This window comes from Nerophis lumbriciformis, linkage group LG38 (assembly GCF_033978685.3).
Source record: "Nerophis lumbriciformis linkage group LG38, RoL_Nlum_v2.1, whole genome shotgun sequence".
Classification (NCBI taxonomy): domain Eukaryota; kingdom Metazoa; phylum Chordata; class Actinopteri; order Syngnathiformes; family Syngnathidae; genus Nerophis; species Nerophis lumbriciformis.
Genome location: NC_084585.2, coordinates 24,503,308 through 24,528,809, shown reverse-complemented (window position 1 = coordinate 24,528,809; position 25,502 = coordinate 24,503,308). Strand labels below are relative to the sequence as shown.

General features: G+C 37.8%; 1 protein-coding gene across 5 annotated transcripts in view; it reads left to right on the top strand.

The window, feature by feature from the left end:
• ampd2a (adenosine monophosphate deaminase 2a) overlaps window positions 1-23,853 on the top strand; it is an 89,051-nt gene extending 65,198 nt beyond the window's left edge. For all 5 annotated transcript variants that reach the window (XM_061932523.2, XM_061932522.2, XM_061932524.2 and 2 more), the window contains 12 exons: window positions 2,633-2,774; window positions 2,851-2,940; window positions 3,175-3,304; window positions 4,405-4,599; window positions 4,673-4,804; window positions 4,873-5,036; window positions 6,480-6,606; window positions 6,678-6,841; window positions 6,929-7,049; window positions 11,718-11,891; window positions 12,013-12,123; window positions 17,269-23,853. In XM_061932523.2, the coding sequence (XP_061788507.1) occupies window positions 2,633-2,774; window positions 2,851-2,940; window positions 3,175-3,304; window positions 4,405-4,599; window positions 4,673-4,804; window positions 4,873-5,036; window positions 6,480-6,606; window positions 6,678-6,841; window positions 6,929-7,049; window positions 11,718-11,891; window positions 12,013-12,123; window positions 17,269-17,484 (1,766 nt within the window). In that variant the 3' untranslated portion in view covers window positions 17,485-23,853. The remainder of the gene's footprint in view (window positions 1-2,632; window positions 2,775-2,850; window positions 2,941-3,174; window positions 3,305-4,404; window positions 4,600-4,672; window positions 4,805-4,872; window positions 5,037-6,479; window positions 6,607-6,677; window positions 6,842-6,928; window positions 7,050-11,717; window positions 11,892-12,012; window positions 12,124-17,268) is intronic.
• The last annotated feature ends 1,649 nt before the right edge of the window (window positions 23,854-25,502 follow it).

The following is a 25,502-nucleotide window of genomic DNA, read 5'->3' as shown; positions in this document are numbered from 1 at the left end:
TGACCCTAATAACACAAGGCTGCGGTCATTGCTCAAAAAAGAATAATTAATCAAAATCAATGTTGTAATGAATTATTGACCTATTCCAGGCTCCAATCACTTCACATCAAATATTCCACTTTGAAATATTTTTTTGGGAAAATATTACATATTTTGTGTGTTTACCATAAAAATAGGGTTTTCTTTGACAAAAAGGGCATTAAACATTAAAAAAAAACATTTTTGTAACTTTATATCGACAGATAGACCTGGGGCCGTATTTATCAAGCGTATTAGAATTACTCCTAAGAAGTCTGCTAAGAGTTGACTTATGAGTAAAGAAATTCTTCGCTGAAAGCTGCACTTAAAAGTTAGGTATCAAGCGTCTTACTCACACTTTCAGCGAAGTGTAGGACTGAATCTTAAGTGTCACACTCAGAGCTGAATTACGACATTACTATGTGCCGTAAACAGAATTTTAGGTGACGTCATTTCTGTGTCCATAGAAATGACCAATCACGGAAGGGAATACCTTGTCTAAGAATAAAGAAATATCTTAGAAATATTTAAGTGGACAATGGGAGTGTATATTTTGACAATAAACTACAAAATAATACAAAACAAACAAACAATATTGGCAATGAATCAAAAACAAATGTTTCCTTTTCTTTCCAATTAATTTTCCCAGTGGCGAGATATCGAAGCATTGTGATGACCTTTATTTCTGCTGTGAAAGCTCTGCTGCGTGATATTGCTGATGAGATGACTCCCCTTATTAAATCTGTGACAAAAATGATACCGGCTCTGTCTAAACGATACCGTTTGATCAGCTGCTCGTCATCAAACAAAGCCAGGACATCCTTCCGCTGCCTGAACGTTCGCGCACGTCTCTCTCGCCTCAGTGCCATCCCCCAGTGGCAACTCCTAACCACTTAGGACACCTCTGAAGGTCTCTTAAATATCGTGGAGAGTAGGAGTGATTCTTAGACTTAAGAAAGTTGATAAATAGCTTTTATTCTTAAGTTTGAGAGTAGGACTAAATTTTGCAAATTCTCAGGACTTAAGTGTAAAATGGCACTCTAAGACGCTTGATCAATACGGCCCCTGAAGTTGATCAAGAGTTTTAAGTGTTGAATGAAAATCAATCAATCAATCAAATAAAAAAATGACTTATTTTTAACATTTTTATTACTGAGACACTTATGGGTTTCTAGGCCCAACCTTAAGGGGAGTCTCAGAGGTCAATATTTTATTGATTTTAAAATAGTAAAATATCAAAATGGCCCCCGCATGGTAACATTTTTCAGTGTGCAGCCCTCACTACAGCGTCGTGTCGTCAGCTTGCTCCTCTTTCAAACCCTCCGACAGAGCTTGAAGAGAACTTACAAAAAAATGTAACCTTGTATCATCGACTACACGGACCGCAGCGCTCTCAATGGTCGATTTTTTAAAAATTAATAATTTCTAGCCTTTCCTTTTTTCCTCTCCTGTGAAAGTGCCACTTTGGATCAAACACCTCCAACGTGTACAATAAAAGTGAGGATGTTCCACATCCATTATTTCCGACAGGCTTCCTCTAACATTCCACAAATATGCATGTTATCTTAATTGGTGACTCCTTAGAATTATCAATATGTATGAATATGAGTGTGAATCATTGTTTATCTGTAAATGTATCCTGTAGGGATATTCCTATCAGGGTTTTACTGTATCCTACCGATTCCGATACTGATCATCCATTCGTGAGATCGGCTGATACAATACAGATCGCATGTATTAACTGTACATTTACTGTATAGTGAGTGCTATTATTATTGCAAATAATGGACCAGAAGTCATTGACCATTTGTCCAATGATTATAACATTTTGAGTACAATAGGATAGTCTTTGCCGTGTCGTTTCCTCTTACACATACCAGATATTCTTAATTGAGTTAAGGTTTAGCCAATTTGTAAATCGTATGTGGGTCAAATGAATCCAAGCGTTCTTGTATTATAATAAAAAAGACTATTGATGGAAATCCTGCTCATTCAGCACATTTAGGCAGTCAGCTGATATATATTTTGAGGCACATTATATCAAACTGAATATGTGGGGTGTCAAAAAAACCCAACATTTTCTTATTTGTAACTATTTTTGATAAATAATCGATTCAAAAAATCTAAAATGTATTATTTATTTTTTTAAATATTATTTTGATTTATTCATTTTTTATCTAATCTGTCCGTTCCAGCCACTCAGGCAAAAAATATTGTTGATGTAGATGCCCATACTTGCTGTACAGATTTACTTAAGAAAAGAGAAGTGTTGGACACTTATCTTGTTGCCTTATTTGTGTTTAACTTTATCCAATGTTTGGGAAGCATTTTATTAAACAAAACCAGTTTTCTTTTAAGTAATATAGAAATTTATCAGAGCTGTTTATGTATTTTATGGAGGAATGTAGTTAATCATAGAACTGGCATCCAATGTTATTAAAAAAGTATTGATTTTGAATTGAGAATCGATTCTGAATCGAATCGTTACCCAAAAGAATTGAATCGAATCGTGGGGTTCCCAAAGATTCACAGCCCTACTGGATATGTAGCAGTCAAATGGCACATATTTCACAAGAACACATCACCTGATGATTCGCCTTCATTTTATAAACAGATGCCCCCGTCCACCCGCCTGTTTCTGAGACGCACCCATACGACAATCAGGACCCCCAAAATATGCCCCTGGATGCGGGATACAGCTGCAAGATGGTAGACGGCGTCATGCATGTCTACACCAAGAACAGCGTCATGGACAAGTATGTTCATATAAATGCAAAACAATCTTTGATTAGCACTTAAGTATTTATGCTGATTTTCTGTGTTTTTATACAGAAGCACAGAATTAGACCTGCCCTATCCTGACCTGAAAGAATACATTGCCGACATGAACGTTATGATGGCTCTCATTATTAATGGCCCGGTGTAAGTGTTTTATTTTTTTACTGTCATGCCATGTCCTTTGCAAATGTTGCTGTTTTATTAGCCTCGTTTTCACTCGGCCAAGGATGTGTGTTACCTTTTTACTTGGGTTTATTTGTACTCATGTACATTCTACAGTTCAACTTGATTCTGTTAAAAATATTCTAAACTTTGGGTGACTTTAATAAAAGCAGTGGTTATATTTTAACCGAAAGCTGTCCCTCTGTGTTCTACCAGGAAGTCTTTCTGCTACCGTCGCCTACAGTACCTGAGCTCCAAATACCAGATGCACATCCTCCTGAATGAGATGAAGGAGCTAGCATCCCAGAAGAAAGTCCCTCACAGAGACTTCTACAACATACGCAAAGTAGGAGCTTCATTCTCCAGTTCAAAGTTGAACTAAATGTAATTTAACATGTGCACCTTTAGGGCCCAAAACAGTTGTTCAGTTTAAAGGTTAGCACTCTAAAATTTCGTCAGGAGTCTTTCCATAAGTTTTTTTCTTATATAATTGCAGAATCTCTTTGATTGCAATGTTGTGGGTAGGATATAAACTAAAGTGTACATATCTTCTCTTGAGAACTCTTTCGGCCTCATTGACTTCTATTTAAATTTGCCACTTTTTACGGACTACAATTCTTGTATTTTGCAATGTTTTCTCCATGAAAACTGAATTAATCTCATGTTTGTCAATTGGAAATTGGCCCTAGTGTGTGAATGTGAGTGTGAATGTTGTCTTTCTATCTGTGTTGACCCTGCAATGAGGTGGCGACTTGTCCAGGGTGTACCCCGCCTTCCGCCCGAATGCAGCTGAGATAGGCTCCAGCACCCACCGCGACCCCAAAAGAGACAAGCGGTAGAAAATGGATGGATGGGAAAACAAGCAAATATTGTTTTAGTGTAATTGCACACCGTAATCACCAGATGGCACCAGAAAGCCATTACCATAATTCTTAGAGCTTTGATGAGCGTAAATGCCATTCACCTGCTAAAATGCAATGAAAATGATCTTGGGCGGTTATATAAAGACTTGTGTGAGCTCAATAAACTCAAAAGTCTTGCCTCCTTTCTTGCTCATTCTATAAAAATATGTTCTGTCTACTTGTCTACTGTATCAAAATCAATGTTGTCTTAAGTTATTGTCCTATTCAAAGCTGTAATTACCCAACCTCAAATATTCCACTCTGCAACTTATTTTATTTTGAATATTGCATACTTTGCATTTTTCCATTATAAAAGTACAGTTATTTTTCCCCAAAAGGCGATAAAACATTAAAAAAAGCATAAAAGTAAGAAAAACGTTATATAATTGGATAAAATATAGGTTTATTGTTGACTTGAAACTCATGAGCGGATCCCTGTTGGATCCTAAGAGTAAGTGTGTGTGTATAGTCAATGTTAAGGTTGCACAAGAGCTAATGTGGTGAAGTCCCGACAAATGCTCAAACCCAGCGACTGTGTCTCCAGGTAGACACGCACATACATGCTTCGTCCTGCATGAACCAGAAGCACCTGCTGCGCTTCATCAAAAGGGCCATGAAGAAATACCCCGGGGAGATTGTTCACATCGAGCGCGGCCGGGGTCAGACTCTCAAGGAGGTCTTTGAGACCATGAATCTTACAGCTTTCGACCTGAGCGTGGACACGCTAGATATGCATGCGGTGAGAAATGGGAGCAAACGTCAAACAAACTGGGAGAAAGTACAATAGTGGTTATACTTCCTTGCTTTTTCAGGACCGCAACACGTTCCACCGCTTTGACAAGTTCAATGCCAAATACAACCCCATCGGAGAGTCCATCCTGAGGGAGATTTTCATCAAAACTGACAACCACGTTGAGGGGAAATACTTTGCACACATTGTCAAGGTGTGGACTATTTTGATACTATAAATACCTACCAGAAGAATATCCTATGATGTTGTTTGTTTTTTCAGGAGGTGATGGCAGACCTGGAGGAGAGCAAGTACCAGAACTCTGAACTGCGACTGTCTATCTACGGGCGTTCCAGAGACGAATGGGACAAGCTGGCCCAGTGGGCAGTCAAACATCGGGTGTATTCGGATAACGTGTGTTGGCTTATCCAAGTACCCCGTCTTTTGTAAGTCACACCTCGTCAGCTTTTAATTACCAAAGTCATCACTGCTTCTTCTTATTCACACACAAAGTACCTAAAGAAGACAAAAGCCAATAGAGTGGAACTTTGATTTAGTAGGTGTGTGAACATGGTCCGTGAATCCAAAAGTTTGTATAGTGAAGCAACAATGTAAATATGAATAATTGGTTCAAGCCTCGACAAAAGTCCCTATTTTAGTAAAAAAAAATGCACTCTGTGAAGACACTATAATGTATATCAAAAAACATAAGGGAGTACTAGAATAACAATCTGATTATCGAAACTGCAACAAAGCGAGCTGAACTGTTAACGCGCGCGCGCACAAAAGTCCCTTTGGTGCGCTCAAAAACATTAACAATCTTGTTCCTACAATAATAAAAAAAGTAAAAACGCATTTACCTTGCTCCCCGTGAATGTTTTTGGCATGCATACCACAAGAGGAGGCAAACGCGTTCAAGGCTGAGACTTGATGCGGAGAAAAGAGAGGAGGGGTCAGGAATGAGGGGCAGCGTGTTACTGCTCCTAAGGAGAGTCCTCTACTTCTGGGGTTTTCTTGTTTTCCCTATCCTCTCTAAGTCTTCTCTAATTCCACAGCGATTGCCTCTTTCTTTCCAGGCTGTTTTTTGGCTTTTTGGCAAAATACCGTCGACAAAACTTGATGAATGGCATGAAAAGAAACAAATGCTGAAGCACTGGCAAGTGGCGACAGAGTAATGGACTGCGTAAACAGGATGTGACGTAGGCGGCTCCGCCTCTCCAAAATGGCCATGCCCCGTGTGTACTGTATTGCACAGGAAGTGACATCCCCAAAATGGCAGTGGCCTAAGGCTCCCAGCGCCACAGAAAATAAATTAATGAAGCGTTCGGACACATTTTTAAAAAAATTAAAGGATTTTAAGTGTGCCTTACAGTCCGAGCAATACGGTACTTGTGCAAAGCTGTACAGCCAGTTAACATCTAAATGTCCTCCAATAAGCACACCAGGTTGATATTTTCTTCTGTTTTACAAAAAGGTAAACATAGTAGGCTATAGGCTACTCGGAGCTGGCAGCTACGCAACAGCTAAGCACACAAGCTAGACATATGTAATAATCATTGAACAATATTGCAGTCTAAAGCAGCACATATGTCAATATAAAAAAGTACCAAATATTTACAGTTGCGTATTACACATACAAAGTCTAAGCAGAAGCGTATCATTCAATTTCTCTGTCCGCCTTGTTCTTCTTTTTACTAAAGTATAAAACATCACGTGAAAATACAATAATCTATTAACAAATTCACACAAATGGAGGAAAATTAGGTAGGTATAAAAAATACTTTATTATTGTCAAAATAAATCCAAAGTGATTAAAAAGTCCATGTCAGACAAGATGTGTAATTATATTTTTGGCGTCGGTGTAAATGTTCCTCTTCCTGTATTTCCAGTGATGTATATCGTACAAAGAAGCAGTTGGCTAATTTCCAAGAGATGCTGGAGAACATCTTCCTGCCGCTGTTTGAAGCCACCATCAATCCCCGCAGTCATCCCGAGCTGCATCTCTTCCTGGAGCACGTGAGCCAACGCACCTCTTGTCTCCAGCTCATTCGCGCCAGCTGAGACTTAATGCTTCTTGGTCGTAACAGGTTGTGGGTTTTGACAGCGTGGATGACGAGTCCAAACCTGAGCACCACATTTTCAATCTGGACAGTCCTCTGCCGGCCAACTGGAGAGAGGAGGACAACCCGCCCTACTCGTACTATCTCTACTACACCTACGCTAACATGACCGTGCTCAACCACCTCAGGAGGTCACATCCACGCAGCAGTTCTACCAACAACGAAACAACATTTTAACGGTGCATGTCTGTGTTTTTTTGTTTGTTTGTTTAAAACAGGAGGCGAGGATTTCATACATTTGTGCTGCGACCTCACTGCGGGGAGGCGGGGCCAATCCACCACCTGGTGTCGGGTTTCATGCTGTCAGAGAACATCTCTCATGGTCTGCTGCTCAGAAAGGTCAGCACCACACATACTGTCTCATTTACTTATGTATCATATGTAAGGTTAGGACCAAATGTCCATACTGCAATGAGCAATATGGATAATGATTATTTGGTACGGAGGGCTACTGTACAGTTTCGATACGGTGACTTTTACAAGCATATCATCCCCTTCATGAGCGTTTTTGTGCGTATCCTTTATGTAAACACTGCATTAGGGTTGTCCCAATACCAATAATTTGTTACCGGTACCAAAATGTATATCAGTACTTTTCAAAATAAAGGGAACTACAAAATGTTTTTATATTTGCTTTATTTTAACAGAAAATCTTACAATACATTAAGCATATGCTTCCTATTGCACTCAAAGAACATTTTTAAAAGGTTAAAAGAGAAATTAAAAGGCATTAAACACACTGGGCTTTTTTTGTTGCACTCAAAGAACACTTTACAATTTTCAATATTATATATAGTGTGCCATAATCAAGGATTAGGTTGAGTTGAGTTTGAGTTTATTTGGAACATGCATGCATACAACATGATACATCACAATTTCCAGTTTCTTTTTTCAACATGTTCGAAAAGGTGTAGGAAGAATTAGAGCTTTTTTAATCCCACCCCTTTTCCTTTTCATAGCAGTTGCTAACCCTTTTGTTCACTTCCTGTTCTCAATTTATCCACAATATATGGTACTCCATAAGTCTGTTGGTGTTATATTGTTCATCTGTAAAATAAAAAAGCTTATTACTGATGTGGGAGAAAAAAATTGTATCTGGATCTATAACATTGTCCAAATACTGTTTTTTGTGGTCTTTGTTGCAGAAGTTGTTCAGTTCTATATTTTCTTGTTCAACAATCTTTGATGTTGTTTCCCTGAATGCAGGTCTTCTTGTTTAGTGGTCCCTTGGAACATTGTAGTGTTGGTGTTGAATTTAGGTGTTTGTTTTTTGTCCGACTCCAAATGTCAACTTTAACATTTGTCCAGGTCCTTGATGTCATGGACAACAAGTACTCTTGCTTCTGGACCTCAATTCCGCTTGATGTAGATTTTACAGTTTGTGCTTCAAGTTCCCTGAATTTTTCCCTGCTTTCTCAAGTCACGTGCTTTGTTGGCGATTTCAGCATTACGTTTTGTGAGATGCTCTTTCATGTACACAATTGTTCCCTTCCGCTTTCAGCAGTGCCATTTTAGATTTTCTTTTAACGAGTTTCACAAGGATGTCTGGAGTGGTGTTGATGTTTTTTCCATTCAGTTGGATGCATGTTTCGATGGTATTGATGTCAATTACAATTTCCTTTAATTGCAGAAAGTTGAACACTTGCTGTTCTGCTTTCGCAACATCCATTTCATCTGGTTCTCCTCCATTATTCACAGCTTTTGCATAGGATCTTGGTTTAATTCGGTGCCCTGTCACGATGATATCATTCATTCGTTTATCCTGATTCATTTAATCTATGATATTCCTCAGCATGTTGTTGTCTCGTTTCACTGCAATAACTTCTTCTTGAAGAATCCTCATTTCTTGACACATTTATTGAAAGTCCTTTCTTATGTTGTTGGGTTAGAATAGAATAAAAAGCTTTTTTGGCATTATATTAAATGCTTCATGATTTATGGTTGCCACTCCTGGTCAGCGCTTTAAGAAAAACACAATTATTAGTAAATACTAAAACAAAACTATGGATAAAAGTACACGGATCAGCTATGTAGCAGGTAAAACACACTTTGGTAAAGATAAAACACAAATTATAGTCATTTCACTTGCATTAGTTTACACTAATTGGGCAGTTTTAACTCCTCTAATATTTGGCATCAAGCCAAGCAGCTGTGTTTGCGTCTACGTATCTATATGTGCACAGCTGGGGAGCTGCTTAACTATATTTTGAGAGTAGCGTATGTGTTTTTGCGAGAATGGCTGAGTGACGTCAGTGAGTGAGTGTGCGAGGAAAGAGAGAGAGAGGTAGAGTGTGCACTGTGCAGTGGAGTAAACGTGTCCGGTTGTGTCCTGCAAAACTAATGATAAAGCAACTGTCATGAATCGGCGGCCTCGTCATTCTGACCCGAAAGCGTAGTTTAGCAGACCCATTGCCGGATAAAGGGAAAGGTGTACTGTTACCCCTGACGAAAACATCGGCCCTGGATGGAAAGTCCCCCCGTGCTCCTCGACTACGGTCTGCATTGGAGCCGAACAGCAGGACATTATTACCTGTCACTTTTTGTGCGGATCTGAATGCTTATTATTTAAATGTTTACTTAAGTTTAAACGTGAAGCAAAGCGTTTGACGAGGCATATTTAAAGCGTCACCTTTAACGTTAGTTTTGAAGGCCAAATACCTCCATATTGCGCTTCACGCACCCTCTTTATTAACCAGTAGAATTGCCGTTTTTTGCCATTATTCCTCTCCAAGATGTTATTGCTTGTATGCGCTTTGTGCGTGCATTTTGACACACTCAATATCATGCACCTCGCTCTGTAGTACCGCCGCAGAGCATCATGTGGATGAAAAAACGGTATCTGTTTTTTTCAAAAGCAGTATAGTACCGCAGTACTTTATCAGTACTGGTGTACTGTACAACCCTACACTGCATATATAAATAGAGAATGTGTTCATGTTTGGTTATTACGTATTCCATATTAATTCAACATACAGTAAAATAATATATTTTTTTATTTGTGTTAATACATCTAATCTACAACTTTAATTTAACTATAAATGGACACATCCATTTTTTTGTTTGCTTTATCTCTGGGCTGCTCGCAGTGGTGTCTTGCTGCTGGGGGAAGCAAAGTTTCTTTATTCGTACCAGAAGGTAAAATATGGTTGTGTAGACGGTAATTCAGCATCAAGACAAACTGAGACAACATACACAAATACACAAAGAAATTAAAAACACAAACAATTATTAGTCACAGCACACTATGGAACAGTAAAATATATCTACTACTGAACCAATATTAAGCCGAAAATGCTTCTGAACATTCATAAATAAGTCAAGTGAACTTTTGACTGCAGTCTGCCCGCCAGAAAGCTTTTCTCTAAAACAGAAATACTGTCACGTTTTAATCCCGTGTACGTAGTGATTAGTCATCATCTGATCAGTGTTTGGAAGAACAACATTACTAACGCTGTTACTTTAACCAGTAACAAGTAATCAATTACTGATATAATGTCATTAGCAAAATGTTTGATGTAATGTGGTTTTATGTCAACAAGACAGTGCCAGAAGCACAGCAAGTTCAATGCAGGAAGTAACTTTTTACTAAAGAAATCAACAACCAGCACCACACTAGAATTAACTTGATATCAAATAGAAGGAGGTAACATCACACAGCAAACAACACACAACTTGTAAGTACAAACGCTACTGCTACTATTACGTGGAAATAATGAACAACAACTCTATAATTAAAGTGACAAGCTTGCTATCCCACAATACCCCATTTGTGTGAAGGAGACTACAGCCATGGAAGCACATCTCTTTACTGACCAGGGGTAACACAATCCAGTAAAAAGATTCACAAACACAGCTCAGCTAATGCTGCTCTGTCTGCCTCTCACACTCACGCCACACAGCACTTGGTAACAGGTACCACCTTTTAAAGGCTCACGCTCACACACTCTGCATTCATGAAACTTCTTTCAATTGCATATGCCAGATAGTTTCAGTTTGTTTGTTTTTCCAAGTACTGCAAAAAATACTTTACCTAGTATTTAATACATTTATTAAAGAGTAATTATGTTATTAATTTAATTACTTTTTGGCAAAGTAATAAGTAACTATTAGGGTTGTACGGTATACCGGTATTAGTATAATACAGCGATACTAATGAATCATATTTGGTATTCTACCGCATGTAAAAAGTACCGGTCTACACCACTGTAATGATACCAAGTACAGGAGCGTATCTAGTCAATACTACTATGATTACATCGTTATTTTTTAGCATCACAAAATCTTCTTTCGTTTAAAAAAAATGTATATTATGTTTATAAAGTCAGGAAATATGTCCCTGGACACATGAGGACTTTGAATATGACCAATGTATAATCCTGTAACGACTTGGTATCGGATTGATACCTAAATTTGTGGTATTATCCAAAGCTAACTTAGCGTATCAAACAACAAAAGAATAAGTGATTATTAAATTTTAACAGAAGTGTAGATAGAACATGTTAAAAGAGAAAGTAAGCAAATATTAACAGTAAATGAACAAGTAGATTAATAATTAATTTTCTACCACTTGTCCCTCCGTAATTTTGACAAAATAATAGAATGGAAAATGACACAATATGTTACTGCATACATCAGCAGCTAAATTAGGAGCCTTTGTTTGTTTACTACTAAAAGACAAGTTGTCTTGTATGTTTACTATTTTATTTAAGGACAAACTTGCAATAAGAAACATATATTTTAATGTACCCTAAGATTTGTTGTTAAAATAAAGCCAATAATGCAATTTTTTGTGGTCCCCTTTGTTTAGAAAAGTACCGAAAAGTATCTCAATACATTTAGGTACTGATACCTACATATTGGTAGCGGGACAATACTAGTAACTATAATTAATCACTTTTTGAAAGTAATTTTTCCAACACCGCACCCGATTCATGACTGAGCAATTTATATTTTTCAAAACGACAATAGTTAAGAAAAGTGTTTGTCTCTGTCATTGTGTGTCCTCAGGCCCCTGTGCTGCAGTATTTGTACTACCTCGCTCAAATCGGCATCGCCATGTCGCCGCTAAGCAACAACAGCCTGTTCCTCAGTTACCACCGCAATCCACTGCCGGAGTATCTGTCGAGAGGCCTCATTGTGTCCCTGTCCACCGACGACCCCCTCCAGTTCCACTTCACCAAGGTCAGCGTAAGGGCGGCACTTCTTTTGCCGGGTAAATACAGTTGTCCTCACTTGTGTGTGTGTGTGTGTGTGTGTGTGTGTGTGTGTGTGTGTGTGTGTGTGTGCGTGCGTGCGTGCCCAGGAACCTCTTATGGAGGAGTACAGCATTGCAACACAAGTGTGGAAGCTGAGTTCCTGTGACATGTGTGAGCTGGCAAGAAACAGTGTTCTCATGAGTGGATTTTCACACAAGGTAAACTGCGTTCTTGATTATTGCCATTCTTTTTTTTTTAAATACCGTATTTTTTGGAGTATAAGTCGCACCTGCCGAAAATGCATAATAAAGAAGGAAAAAAACATATATAAATCGCACTGGAGCCCGGCCAAACTATGAAAAAAACTGCGACTTATAGTCCGAAAAATACGGTACATGATATGTGCCTGTTTCACTTTTGTAACTGTTTTTGTTGAACGCTATCAACACAAACTAATGACATTTAGATTTTGGATACAAACAAAAACTGGGGAGCAAGCACTCATGTAACTATATGAAAATATACTTATCATTATTATCACAGTGTTGTTAAATGTGCCCAAAAAGTACTTATATACACACACAAACTGAATTATTTTTTAACCAAGTCTCGTTTAAAAAATGTTGAAATAAATACACACAATATACTTTATTGACAGAAGAAACATTAAATATTGTTTTAGCTTCTAGAGGCATCGTTTTTTGAGTGTTTAAATGTGTTTTATCTTCTGTTTTAATTCATAATATTAATTATACATTTTATTCAGGAATCTCTTTTCAAAACACTCAAAGACGCTGAAGAAACCACCAAGAATAAAAACAGATCAGTCGAACAATCAATATTAAAAGTATTAAACATTAAAAACAATTTGTTGTTTCTTAATGGGGAAAGACGTTAATGTTTCTTATCTTCATATTAGCATTCAAGCTAGCTAGCAAGCTACCATTAGCTAGTCCATGAGTGTATCAAAGTTTTTTTTGAATCATTTTAATTCAAAATTGTACTACTAACCTTCGGGAGTTTTACTGCGGTTTATCATTAATAGCGTTTATCATTACATTCCTACTCCCGGTGCTTCAAATGCTGCCATCTTGTGGAGTTAGTGAAATAAACTACATCAGGAGTAGGGACGTAATGATAAACGCTATTAATTATAAGCCACGCTAAAAGTCCTGATGGGTATTATTACTGTATTATATAAAAATTATCGCAAAACCGTGCTTGATAACTGCACTTTGATGAACTTATGGACCGACTAGCTAGACTTGTTAGCTAACTTAAATGTTAACATGATCACAAGAGACATTAGGCCTTCCTCCACCAAAAATTCAAGAACTTTTAAGTTCCTGGAGCCTTTAGTTTCACAGCTCAGGTAGTTTAATACAAATCACGCTGATGACGTATGGATGAGTGGTACAGTATATTTCTACACTGACGCAATGTAAAGAAACAATACTAAACAATTTTAGGTCATATTTCTTTTACTGAAGTGCATATAAATGAAATACAAAGCAATCATATACAAATCTATTTGATTTAAAAACAAAGTGTACTGGATTTTACATAAAAAGTCAGGCATTTGTCCACAGTCAGAAAGTGGTGCCCTCAGTAAAAGATGACTTCATGAGGGTCAGGCGATTGCTTATGTTCTATTTCAGCTGTAAATACAAATATATATATATATAAATAATAATAAACGTCAGCGTTTATCTAACGGCGACAACATTAATGTCCATCCATCCATCCATTTTCTACCGCTTGTGAAGGCGGTGTACACCCTGGACAAGTCGCCACCTCATCATAGGGCCAACACAGATAGACAACATTCATTTTCACATTGACACACACTCAGATTTAACATTAGCCTGTTAGCATTAACATTCGGTTCACTTGGGCTGAGACGAATAACTACACAAATGGCGTGTGACTGACAACCAAGTAAATAGTTAGTAAATCACATCAAATATTATCGTTATACCCCTCCTTCATTTCATATTTGTCTTCAACGACGAGGTCGGAGTCCCAGTGAGCAACTCACCTTGCCGCTTTAAAGTCCGACTGAATACTTGATATTCCTCTGGAAGTACGATTAAAAGAATCCGTCCGCTTCGCGTATTGAAAACATTTATTAAAAATTCATAAACAAACTGCATACTAATTTAAAGACTATGACTGAGTAAAACACTGCAAGATAGTTCCACTAATTAGCATCCTGTTTCTAGGAACTAAAAATAGTTCCTGTGGAACTTTATTTACCTGGGTAGTTTTTGGTGGAAATGCAGCGGGGGTTTTCATTTACCAGAGTGAAGGGGAAAGTTCCTGCGGTGGAAAAAGGCCTAAACGGTACAATTTTTCTGTACTTTTGTGTGTGTTAAAAAATATGAATTGTTTTTAGTAATAAAATCAAATGTTTTATTGCAACATATAAAAATGAGCTAATTATGATAACTGTTGTTCAGGTATTATCACATTTCTGAGTATCATTTGCATATTTATCATAAAGCTGCAATTGCAGTTGCAATTTCAAGGCATTAGATGGCAGTAGTGTATAGTTTATGGTGTGTTTCATTGCAGTCTTTGCGGCACCCTACAAAGTGTTAATACTGTAAGTGTTGTATGAATTAACCGGGCCGCAACGTTCATCTTAGTTGTATTTTTCATTAACAAATTTAAAGGTGTTGAAATTAAAAAGGTAACATTTCTAATGCTAATCAGTGGCATGTAAATACAGTAGTAAAGCCAGTGTATATTAGCATCAAGCAAGGGCATTTGCATAACAGTGGAGCCTTACTTAAAGGGAAACTGCACTTTTTTTGGAATTTTGCCTATCTTTCACAATCATTATGAAAGACATGACGACAGATGTAAGCTGATTTTTGACTTACTTTATTTAATATTTAGAATTAAATAATATATAAAAAAAAAATATACAAGAGCTTATGGGAGTCGTTCTATTCTGCCCTTAAAAAACATTCAAACAACTCCATTAAGGTTTTATATACATGCTGTAAGTATATATGTAATGTAGTAACTGGCACATTAATAAGAACATTTAATATTTTTTGGGACTTTAATTTCAAAAACGCATCACAACGTTCGCTTTTTTTCAACAACATCACTGATTATTGCTCACTGCAGACTTAATGAGAGTCAACAAACATAATAAAACATCACTTACTGTATAATGTCTGTTGTCATTAGGATGTTGACTGATAGAATCTTATTATAGTCCCGTTTTAGATGAAGAATGACTCATAATGCTTACGAAAAAAGGGGTTTAGAACCGAGCGCCTTTTCGTGTCGTTTTCACAATGTCCGGGTCTAAATTGGCTGTCAAAGTGTACCAAATTGTCGGAACTGCACACACAACGAGAAGGAGACTATTATATATGTCTCCGTTATCTATAACCCATAAAGTAGGCAGGGACGGAGCGTGTGTTTATTCCAGCCAGCACGTTAATACACTGACACACAACATCCGGATTCCCATCATGCATTGCATCGTATATGTATATATATATATATATATATATATATATATATATATATATATATATATATATATATATATATATATATATATAATAAATGGGTTATACTTGTATAGCGCTTTTCTACCTTCAAGGTACTCAAAGCGCTTTGACAGTATTACCACATTCACCCATTCACACACACATTCACACACTGATGGCGGGAGCTGCCATGCAAGGCGCTAACCAGCAGCCATCAGGAGCAAGGGGTGAAGTGTCTTGCCCAAGGACACAACGGACGTGACTAGGATGGTAGAAGGTGGGGATTGAACCCCAGTAACCAGCAACACTCCGATTGCTGGCACGGCCACTCTACCAACTTCGCCACGCCGTCCCTATATATGTGTATATATATATATATATATATATATATATATATATATATATATATATATATATATATATATATATATATATATATATATATATATATATATATATATATATATATATATATATATATATATATATATATATATATGTGTATGTATGTGTGTGTGTATATATATATATATATAATAAATACTTGAATTTCAGTGCAAATTCAAGTATTTATATATATAAAATAAATACATTTCAGTGAATTCTAGCTATAAATATACCACGCCGACCCCGCCCACCTCAACACCTGCCCCCCCTCCAGGTTGGCAAGTATGGCCTGCGCTAGCGTTTATAATAACAATATCACTAATACTTAGTTAATATTCAAGTCATTAAATGTAAATGGCTTATTGTTATTGATGTTTTTATTGGGTTCAATGGGCGGAATAAAGAACCTTCCATTGGCGGACTTTCATTTACATTTATTTATGAGTTGGAATGCATTTAAAAAATACACATCCGTCATGTCTTTTGCAATGATTGTGGGTTCTATGGGCGGAATAAAGAACCTTCCAATGGCGGAGTTTTATTTACATTTATTTACGAATTGGAATGCATTTAAAAAATACACATCCGTCGTCATGTCTTTCATAATGATTGTGAGCGATAGGTAAAGTTCCCCTTTACCTTATGTTGCAGCGTTTTTTTGAGTCAATTACTTTGCAACATTAAAATTGCAACATTACCTACAGGTGGTTTAACAGAGTGTGCTCTCAGTGCTGCTGTAGTTATTAAGTGACGTGAAAATAATAATGGATTAGATTTATATAGCGCTTTTCTAGACAATCAAAGCGCTTCACAGAGAAGTGAGAAGCCATCATTCATTCACACCTGGTGGTGGTAAGCTACTTTCATAGCCACAGCTGCGCTGGGGTAGACTGACGGAAGCGTGGCTGCCAGTTTGCGCCTACGGCCCCTCCGACCACCACCTATCATTCATTCACCAGTGTGAGCGGCACTGGGGGCAAGGGTGAAGGACACAACGGCAGCGATTTGGATGTCAAGGGGCGGGAAGCGAACCTGCAACCCTCAGGTTTCTGGCACGGCCGCTCTACCCACTACGCTATGCCGCCCCAGGGACCGTTACATGGCACCGTTGGATTTAAGGTGAATTGGTGCCTGGTAGGACTGGTGGGATTCAGTCAGTGTCAAAAAAGCACTGGATTCGGTACCCATCCCTTATTGCATGTATTTTTTATTTTATTTTTCAAATAAAACTTGGTCATAAGATTTCAGTATGTGTATAAGTACTTTTTGAGCACATTCAGCATCAATGATAAATGTGATGATTTTGGTCACAATAACCGTGATTTAGATTTTTATATTGGTAATCAGGAGGTTGCTTACAGCCACAGATGTTAATGCCATATTTGCTTGTGTAGCCCGCACCCAGCAACTACAGAAGACTCTTCGGTTAAATAGATAGCAACGCTAAATGTCTCCTGTTTCCAGGCCAAAAGCTACTGGCTGGGTCCCAACTATTACAAAGAAGGTCCGGAGAGTAACGACATCCGCCGCACCAACCTCCCCGACATCCGCGTGGCCTATCGCAGCGAGACGCTCTCTGAGGAGCTCCACCTCATAACCCACGCCGTGCGCACGGAGGAGCTGGAGACCATCGACGAAGAGGACCCACTGTGCATGGGGCCTCTCCTGGGTGGCCGTTGATGACAAGATCCCGACCGCTGCCACCGGGTCTCTCTCACTACTTCCAGTAAACGCACACCTGTATCCTGCATCCACCACCACACCTTGAAGGCAAGTGAGAGCAAACCGTACGCCAAGGAACCACTCCTGTCAGCACACTTGTACTCTTGTACAAGCTAGCACAGCCCGCCATTTTAAATCCATCCATCCACGCTCTATGGCGCACGTGCCGCCGTCATTCCGCAGTCTTGCGTACTCTTTTCGAATGCACAAGCAAACCTTTGCAGCTCAAAGCACAGCAAAGTTTTCGAAGCGTCCCGATTCTTTCCCTCATGGCTTCTTTGCATAGCTGCAAGGAGCCCCCCTTGGTTATCAAAGGCTACAGACTCTGCAAACATTCCACAGAGCAAGAATGAAAGCATCCTTGTGGGATTTCAAGCATAAAAAAGGCTGGTTTACTTCACTGTGGCCATGAGGAAGTGGTGCCTCCACACTCATTCCTTCCTCAGACATGAGAGTTGGTGTTTTTGCATGCATTGCACAGTAGTTCTGCACCAAGACAGTCATCGCTAACATTTGTTCCACAAAAATGCAGCTGAAACCACTTGGCTGCATGCATACTTTGCGTCCAAATAGTTTTTATTTGTGCATGGTTGCATGAGTCATGAGGATGACACCACAATGTAAAGCAACGGCGTTCTCATGGCTGAATGCATTTATTGGCCCTCTGCATATTGTAAAAATAAAAACAAGCCATTATCAATAACAAATATTATTAGATATTATATTAATTTTCTTTGTCACAGATAACACAAAGCTAAGGAATTTTCTTTTGATATCCTTGCACAGATTGATTTTTTTTCTGCATCTTAAACGCACAACATGTATCAAAGTTGTTCAAACATCCTTCAGTTTGCAGATTGCATACGAATCTCACGCCTCAGAGGGCATTTTAACCTGTCATCCCACAGAACCATGTATAGAAAGAGTTTGGCCAACCTGGTTTTAGGCAATGATTGATTAAAAGGCACTCACGTGACTACAGAGCACCATGTTTGCTACCAACTTAGAGCAGATGCTATGTGTTTGCGGCGCTTCCTCGATAATTTTTCGACGTGTGTAAATGTCGAATTCTCCACCCGCGAGAATTGTGAAAAGCCTTTTACATTGCTTTCCCCACAACCCAGAAAAAAGACAAGTATAGGAAGTGAAAGTTCGACGTCAACACTGGAAAGCCACCAACTACAGCGTCTTGTGCCAGGTAAACACACGACACAACGTCTGTGTTGTTCAGGAGAGAACACACAGAAGCTAATACAAATAATAACAGAAGAAATGGGAAAAAAAAGAGAAATGGTTTGACATAAATAGACTATCTTTGAATTTCAGTAAAACAAAAATAATTCAATTTGGTAACAGCAGGAGCAAAAGTCAAACACAAATACAAATAGATGGACTTTGAAAAAGTTCAAGAAACCAAATTTTGGGTGTGATAATAGACGATAAAATGAAATCGTATAAAACATATCCAACATAAAGTGGCAAGAAATAGGGCAATAATGAATAAAGAAAAATATGTTCTGCACCAAAGTCACTCCACATTCTCCACTGCTCACCAGTGTTACCATATCTGAGTTGTTGAAATGTGGACAAGACACTTTACCCACCTGCTCCCAGTGCCACCCACACTGGTCTAAATGGAGCTTTAAGATGTAAATAATGGGTTTCACTTGGTAAAGCGCTTTGAGTCTCCAGAGAAAAGTGTTATATAAATATAATTCACTTGCTCCATGATGGGTGATACACACAATGATTACAAATACATTGAAGGCAACCACCACAGTTGACATAGTTCACACAAAAGTCACAATTTATCTGTGATTATTGGTCCCAAGCCAATGAATATTTTGGCAAAATGATGGTAATAAGTAATTTTTTTCCCTTGTTCTATGTATTTTTTTACATTTAGTGCGTCGTCTGGTGCGTGTTAAAGTGCTTGCTCGTCACGAAACACTGCATGAATGTAGCAGCAGACTGCGTCAAATACGGTCGCAAAATTATACTTTGACAAAATAAAAGCATGTTTTTTGTGTAACTTTATGAGCTAGAGTATGTTTACAACTACATATAGACGCATTATTTTGGTTTATTTCGTCAGGAAAACTGACGTCAAAACAACAGCAATTGCATCCTTGGGAGCAAACATGGCGCCTATTTTTTTATTTGACCATACTCTCTTCATACATGACTGTGCCATCCCATCGCTGTTTTATCTTCTGACCACCAAACATGATCCGATCCCAAAATAGATATTATTTTTTCAAATAGTGGCCTCCGCTCTGTTTGACGCCTTGCTGCAGTTAATTAGGGCAATTCAAAGCACTGTGAAGGACCTATTGAAACTGCAATGTTTATTATTATTATCAAATATATACATTTGAATGGAGTTTTGATCCCCTTAAAGGGGAACTGCACTCTTTTTTTGGATTTTTGTCTATCATTCACAATCCTTGTGTGAGACACGCACTTATGTTTTTCTTTTCTTATGGATTATAACTTGTAAATAAAGGCAAGCATGAGGTGGCTAACAATACACTCTTAAAAACTAAAATCCAAAATCCTCCATCATCGCTTTATATACATGCTGTTAGTATATATGTAATGTAATAACACTCATAACATGTAATAAGTACATGTTTTGCTCATTTTAAGTGTATTCATTTTACAGACTCATCACATCTTTCAATATACCCTTCAACAATAACACTAATAGTCATGACAGACTTCATGAGAGACAACGACTACTTTGGGACAAATGATGATTGGAACCTTATATTTTTTAGCCTGACTATACAGAACATTAGCTACAAGTTTTAGAAGCTGTGTGCTGAACAGATCCAGCAAGTAGCACTATTAGCAAGATAAAAAACTATGAACATAATAAAACAATCACTTACTGTACAATGTTTGCTCTCAATGGGATGCCGACTGATGGAATGTTCACAGCAAATCTTCCAGTTGAGATGAATAATTTATCATAATCCTCACACAAGTTAAAAAAAAAAACAAGGTGAGGGCAAATGAGCGTTTGTGTGCATCTTTCTCGCCATCTCTGAGTCTAAGTTAAACGTCAACGTTGATCAACTTCTTGGTTTATGACAACCTTCTACCTTACAAGTGAGAGGTATGATTTATAATCTGGAATTAACTTGTACCAACTCAGAAAAATATTTGTGTTCTTGTCTTACATTTAGATTGTGAATGGTAGGCAACGAAACGTGCAGTTCCCCTTAACTGTGATGGTAAGCGGAGGTTGCAAAAGCAATATGGCACTTGCAAAGAGAAATCATTTTAAAAGGGGATATCTGGTGTAAAAAAAATAGAAAGAAAAAAGTTTGACAACCATTACATTAGACCTATATTTTGGCGTACCTAATGTTAGACCGGGCAGTGTTCTTGTTTCTCGTCATCTTGTCCACCATTTGTCATTATTTAGCTTCCAAGCTAAGCTAAAGGGACGCACAGCAAACGCTGTAAAGACGCCTGTTTGTATAGAAAGTGTATTTTTAAAATAGCGAAATTAGCTTTTTTTATTCATAGTCATCTGATTGTTTTATTGTGGTGTTTGGTTATGAAAGTCCGTCTTAAATAGTTTAACTTGATATGTTCTTGTTTATTTGCTTGTCTAATGATAAAACCGATGTATTTTTACAAACAGCCAGCAGGGGGAGACAAAACCCACAATCTTATGATTTAGTACGCTTTCATTTCTACTGTGCTCTTGTTTAACTTTCGTATTTGTTATATACTGTTTATTTTGCATATCGAATCAAAATTATCATTACCTATGAAATATATTACATAGGATTTAAAAAAAAATCTGGTTTAACTCTAGTTTTGGCTTGGTTAATGTTAGCATCCACTTTTAGCTCCATAGATGTACAAACCCCGTTTCCATATGAGTTGGGAAATTGTGTTAGATGTAAATATAAACGGAATACAATGATTTGCAAATCATTTTCAACCCATATTCAGTTGAATGCACTACAAAGACAAGATATTTGATGTTCAAACTCATAAACTTTATTTTCTTTTTGCAAATAATAATTAACTAAGAATTTCATGGCTGCAACACGTGCCAAAGTAGTTGGGAAAGGGCATGTTCACCACTGTGTTACATGGCCTTTCCTTTTAACAACACTCAGTAAACGTTTGGGAACTGAGGAGACACATTTTTTAAGCTTCTCAGGTGGAATTCTTTCCCATTCTTGCTTGATGTACAGCTTAAGTTGTTCAACAGTCCGGGGGTCTCCGTTGTGGTATTTTAGGCTTCATAATGCGCCACACATTTTCAATGGGAGACAGGTCTGGACTACAGGCAGGCTAGTCTAGTACCCGCACTCTTTTACTATGAAGCCACGTTGATGTAACACGTGGCTTGGCATTGTCTTGCTGAAATAAGCAGGGGCGTCCATGGTAACGTTGCTTGGATGGCAACATATGTTGCTCCAAAACCTGTATGTACCTTTCAGCATTAATGGCGCCTTCACAGATGTGTAAGTTACCCATGTCTTGGGCACTAATACACCCCCATACCATCACACATGCTGGCTTTTCAACTTTGCGCCTATAACAATCCGGATGGTTCTTTTCCTCTTTGGTCCGGAGGACATGACGTCCAATTTCCAAAAACAATTTGAAATGTGGACTCGTCAGACCACAGAACACTTTACCACTTTGTATCAGTCCATCTTAGATGAGCACAGGCCCAGCGAAGCCGACGGCGTTTCTGGGTGTTGTTGATAAACGGTTTTCGCCTTGCATAGGAGAGTTTTAACTTGCACTTACAGATGTAGCGACCAACTGTAGTTACTGACAGTGGGTTTCTGAAGTGTTCCTGAGCCCATGTGGTGATATCCTTTACACACTGATGTCGCTTGTTGATGCAATACAGCCTGAGGGATGGAAGGTCACGGGCTTAGCTGCTTACGTGCAGTGATTTCTCCAGATTCTCTGAACCCTTTGATGATATTACGGACCGTAGATGGTGAAATCCCTAAATTCCTTGCGATAGCTGGTTGAGAAAGGTTTTTCTTAAACTGTTCAACAATTTGCTCACGCATTTGTTGACAAAGTGGTGACCCTCACCCCATCCTTGTTTGTGAAAGACTGAGCATTTCATGGAATCTACTTTTATACCCAATCATGGCACCCACCTGTTCCCAATTTGCCTGTTCACCTGTGGGATGTTCCAAATAAGTGTTTGATGAGCATTCTTCCACTTTATCAGTATTTATTGCCACCTTTCTCAACTTCTTTGTCACGTGTTGCTGGCATCAAATTCTAAAGGTAATGATTATTTGCAAAAAGAAAATGTTTATCAGTTTGAACATCAAATATGTTGTCTTTGTAGCATATTCAACTGAATATGGGTTGAAAATAATTTGCAAATCATTGTATTCCGTTTATATTTACATCTAACACAATTTCCCAACTCATATGGAAATGGGGTTTGTATGATTTACGCTTTTACAAGCTACGAAAATATTTTCTTCAAACTGACATGTTTATTTCTGGTCTTAGTTTAAGCGTAACGTGTATTTTGAAGAAGACATCAATTGTTAAAATCAGTGCAGTTTTTAATTTGTGACAAGAATGATTTGATTTTGATTGTTTTTCACACCACATTCTCTTACAATAGCTTCTGCACTTTAAGCTTGTTAACTGTTAATTGATACAATATGAATAAATGTAGATTACTTTAATATATATGAAATATATTTTGCCTGTTCTGACATTTTGTTTCTTTTTTGTGCCATTTTAATATAATAATCTGATGTCCCACACAATGTAGCACGTCCTACCTCATAAATTGTAACCTAATAATACATGTGTTCTTGTCTGACGATACAGAAATGCATACCATATGAAATAGTAGGACACTACTCACCCGTCCTAAAGAGTATTTTCTAAGATTATGTTGCCGGGGTCTTCCTGTGTGGAGTTTGCATGTTCTCCCCGTGACTGCGTGGGTTCCCTTCAGGTACTCAGTCTTCCTCCCACCTCCAAAGACATGCACCTGGGGATAGTTTGATTGGCACCACTAAAATTGGCCCTAGTGTGTGAAAGTGAGTGTCATCTATTTGTGTTGGCTCTGCGATGAGGTGGCGACTTCCGCCCGTCTGCAGCTGGGATAAACTCCAGCCACCCCCGCAGTATAAAATGGATGGATGGGTGTTGCCATCCACAATCAAGTGTTCTGTTGAGTATTTTTTGATATTTTATGTTTAATTTGGCTGATTTTTAACTCACAATAAAGAATGCTGAAACACTTTGTTTATACAGATGTTGTATCTAATCAGTTCAAATAAAGCACGTTTATTCATCAAACAGTTGTATCATTTTATATACAGGTCACATCACAACCACCAATTTGCTTTCGTCCTCTGCAATTCGCTGTGTCTCCACTACAGGACCCCAGAGTTTGCTTCCTTTAAGTGTTTTATGTGTTGTCAACTTGTCATTGCCTAGTTCATCAAGTTTATTTTTGCACTCTTCCCATTTCGGCCATCTATCTCACTGGACACTTCTTAAAAAACTGAGTGTGTACACTGTGGCATTTTACAAGTTTTAAACCAGCAGCTTGGTTGGTAGAGTGGCCGTGGCAGCAAATTGAGGGTTCCAGGTTTGATCCCCGCTTCCGCCATCCTAGTCACTGCCGTTGTGTCCTTTGGCAAGACACTTTACCCACCTGCTCCCAGTGGCACCCACACCGGTTTAAATGTAACTTAGATATTGGGTTTCACTATGTAAAGCGCTTTGAGTCATTAGAGAAAAAGCGCTATATAAATATAATTCACTTCACTTCACTTAACATGTCAAACTTATTTTCATAGAGGGCCACATCGCAGTTATGGTTGCTCTCAAAGGGCCGCTTCTAATACTATATCATTATAAATGTATACCTGTACAATACATGATTATAATGGCATATGCATTTGATTAAAAAAAAATCTTCAGATTTCACGGCAAAAACACATTTAGTTGAAAAAAAACCATATGTATGTATATATATATATATATATATATATATATATATATATATACATATATACACCATTTTTTTTTTTTTTTTTTTTTTTTTTTTGGTACAATAAAATTCATGCAACAGAGCTGCCAGTTTTTCCACAATAAAATATCCGGTTGTTTTTATAGTGTGTTAATGTATATGGAAAAACAGTACGAAAGTTTTTGTACTATTTACAAAAAAAAAAAAAAAAAAGGCAACTCAATCCCCAGAATTTTACCTTTAAATCTATTGTCATTTTTACAGTGTATAATTTGATGGGTGATTTACAATGAAATTATAAGTCAAGCAGATATTGAAGTATTTATTTTTATTTTAACAAAAAATGTTTTGTTAAAGTTTAAAAGATATGAAATTGCATGCAGTACATGTTGTTTTTAAATATTAAAATGAAAAGAACAAATACCTTTTAGTAAGAAAAGAAAAACTAGTTTATTAACTCATATTATTTACAGGCTTTCACGGGCCACATGAAATGATGTAGCAGGCCAGGTCTGGCCCCCGGGCCTTGAGTTTGATTGATTGTTTTAAACGGAAATCCATTGTACGTTCCGGTGATTGTAGTTCCACTTTCATACTGAAGACGTCAGTAGCGTCTGCTCCAAAGCTGTCGATTAAACCACAGAAAAATAAGTTTCTGCCTTCTCTAGTAGGCTCGGAATGCTAATGCTAAATGTACTCGGAACGCTTTAAAAATGTCAACAAGCAACTTGCTGTTTATTATTAGTCATGTCTCCATTTATTTATAATAGTCAAATAAATATACATATCTAATAGGTCTAGACACGCACCGATGTCCTTTGTAACACTTTCGGTGTTAGCATCGTTTAGCATTTGGAATTTAGAGACGACGCCAGGAAACGAACGGCAGCGACACCAACAGGATTTAACTGGAACTTCAACGACACTGTGCTATAATTTGACAGTTTAAGGCAGGGGTGTCAAACGTACA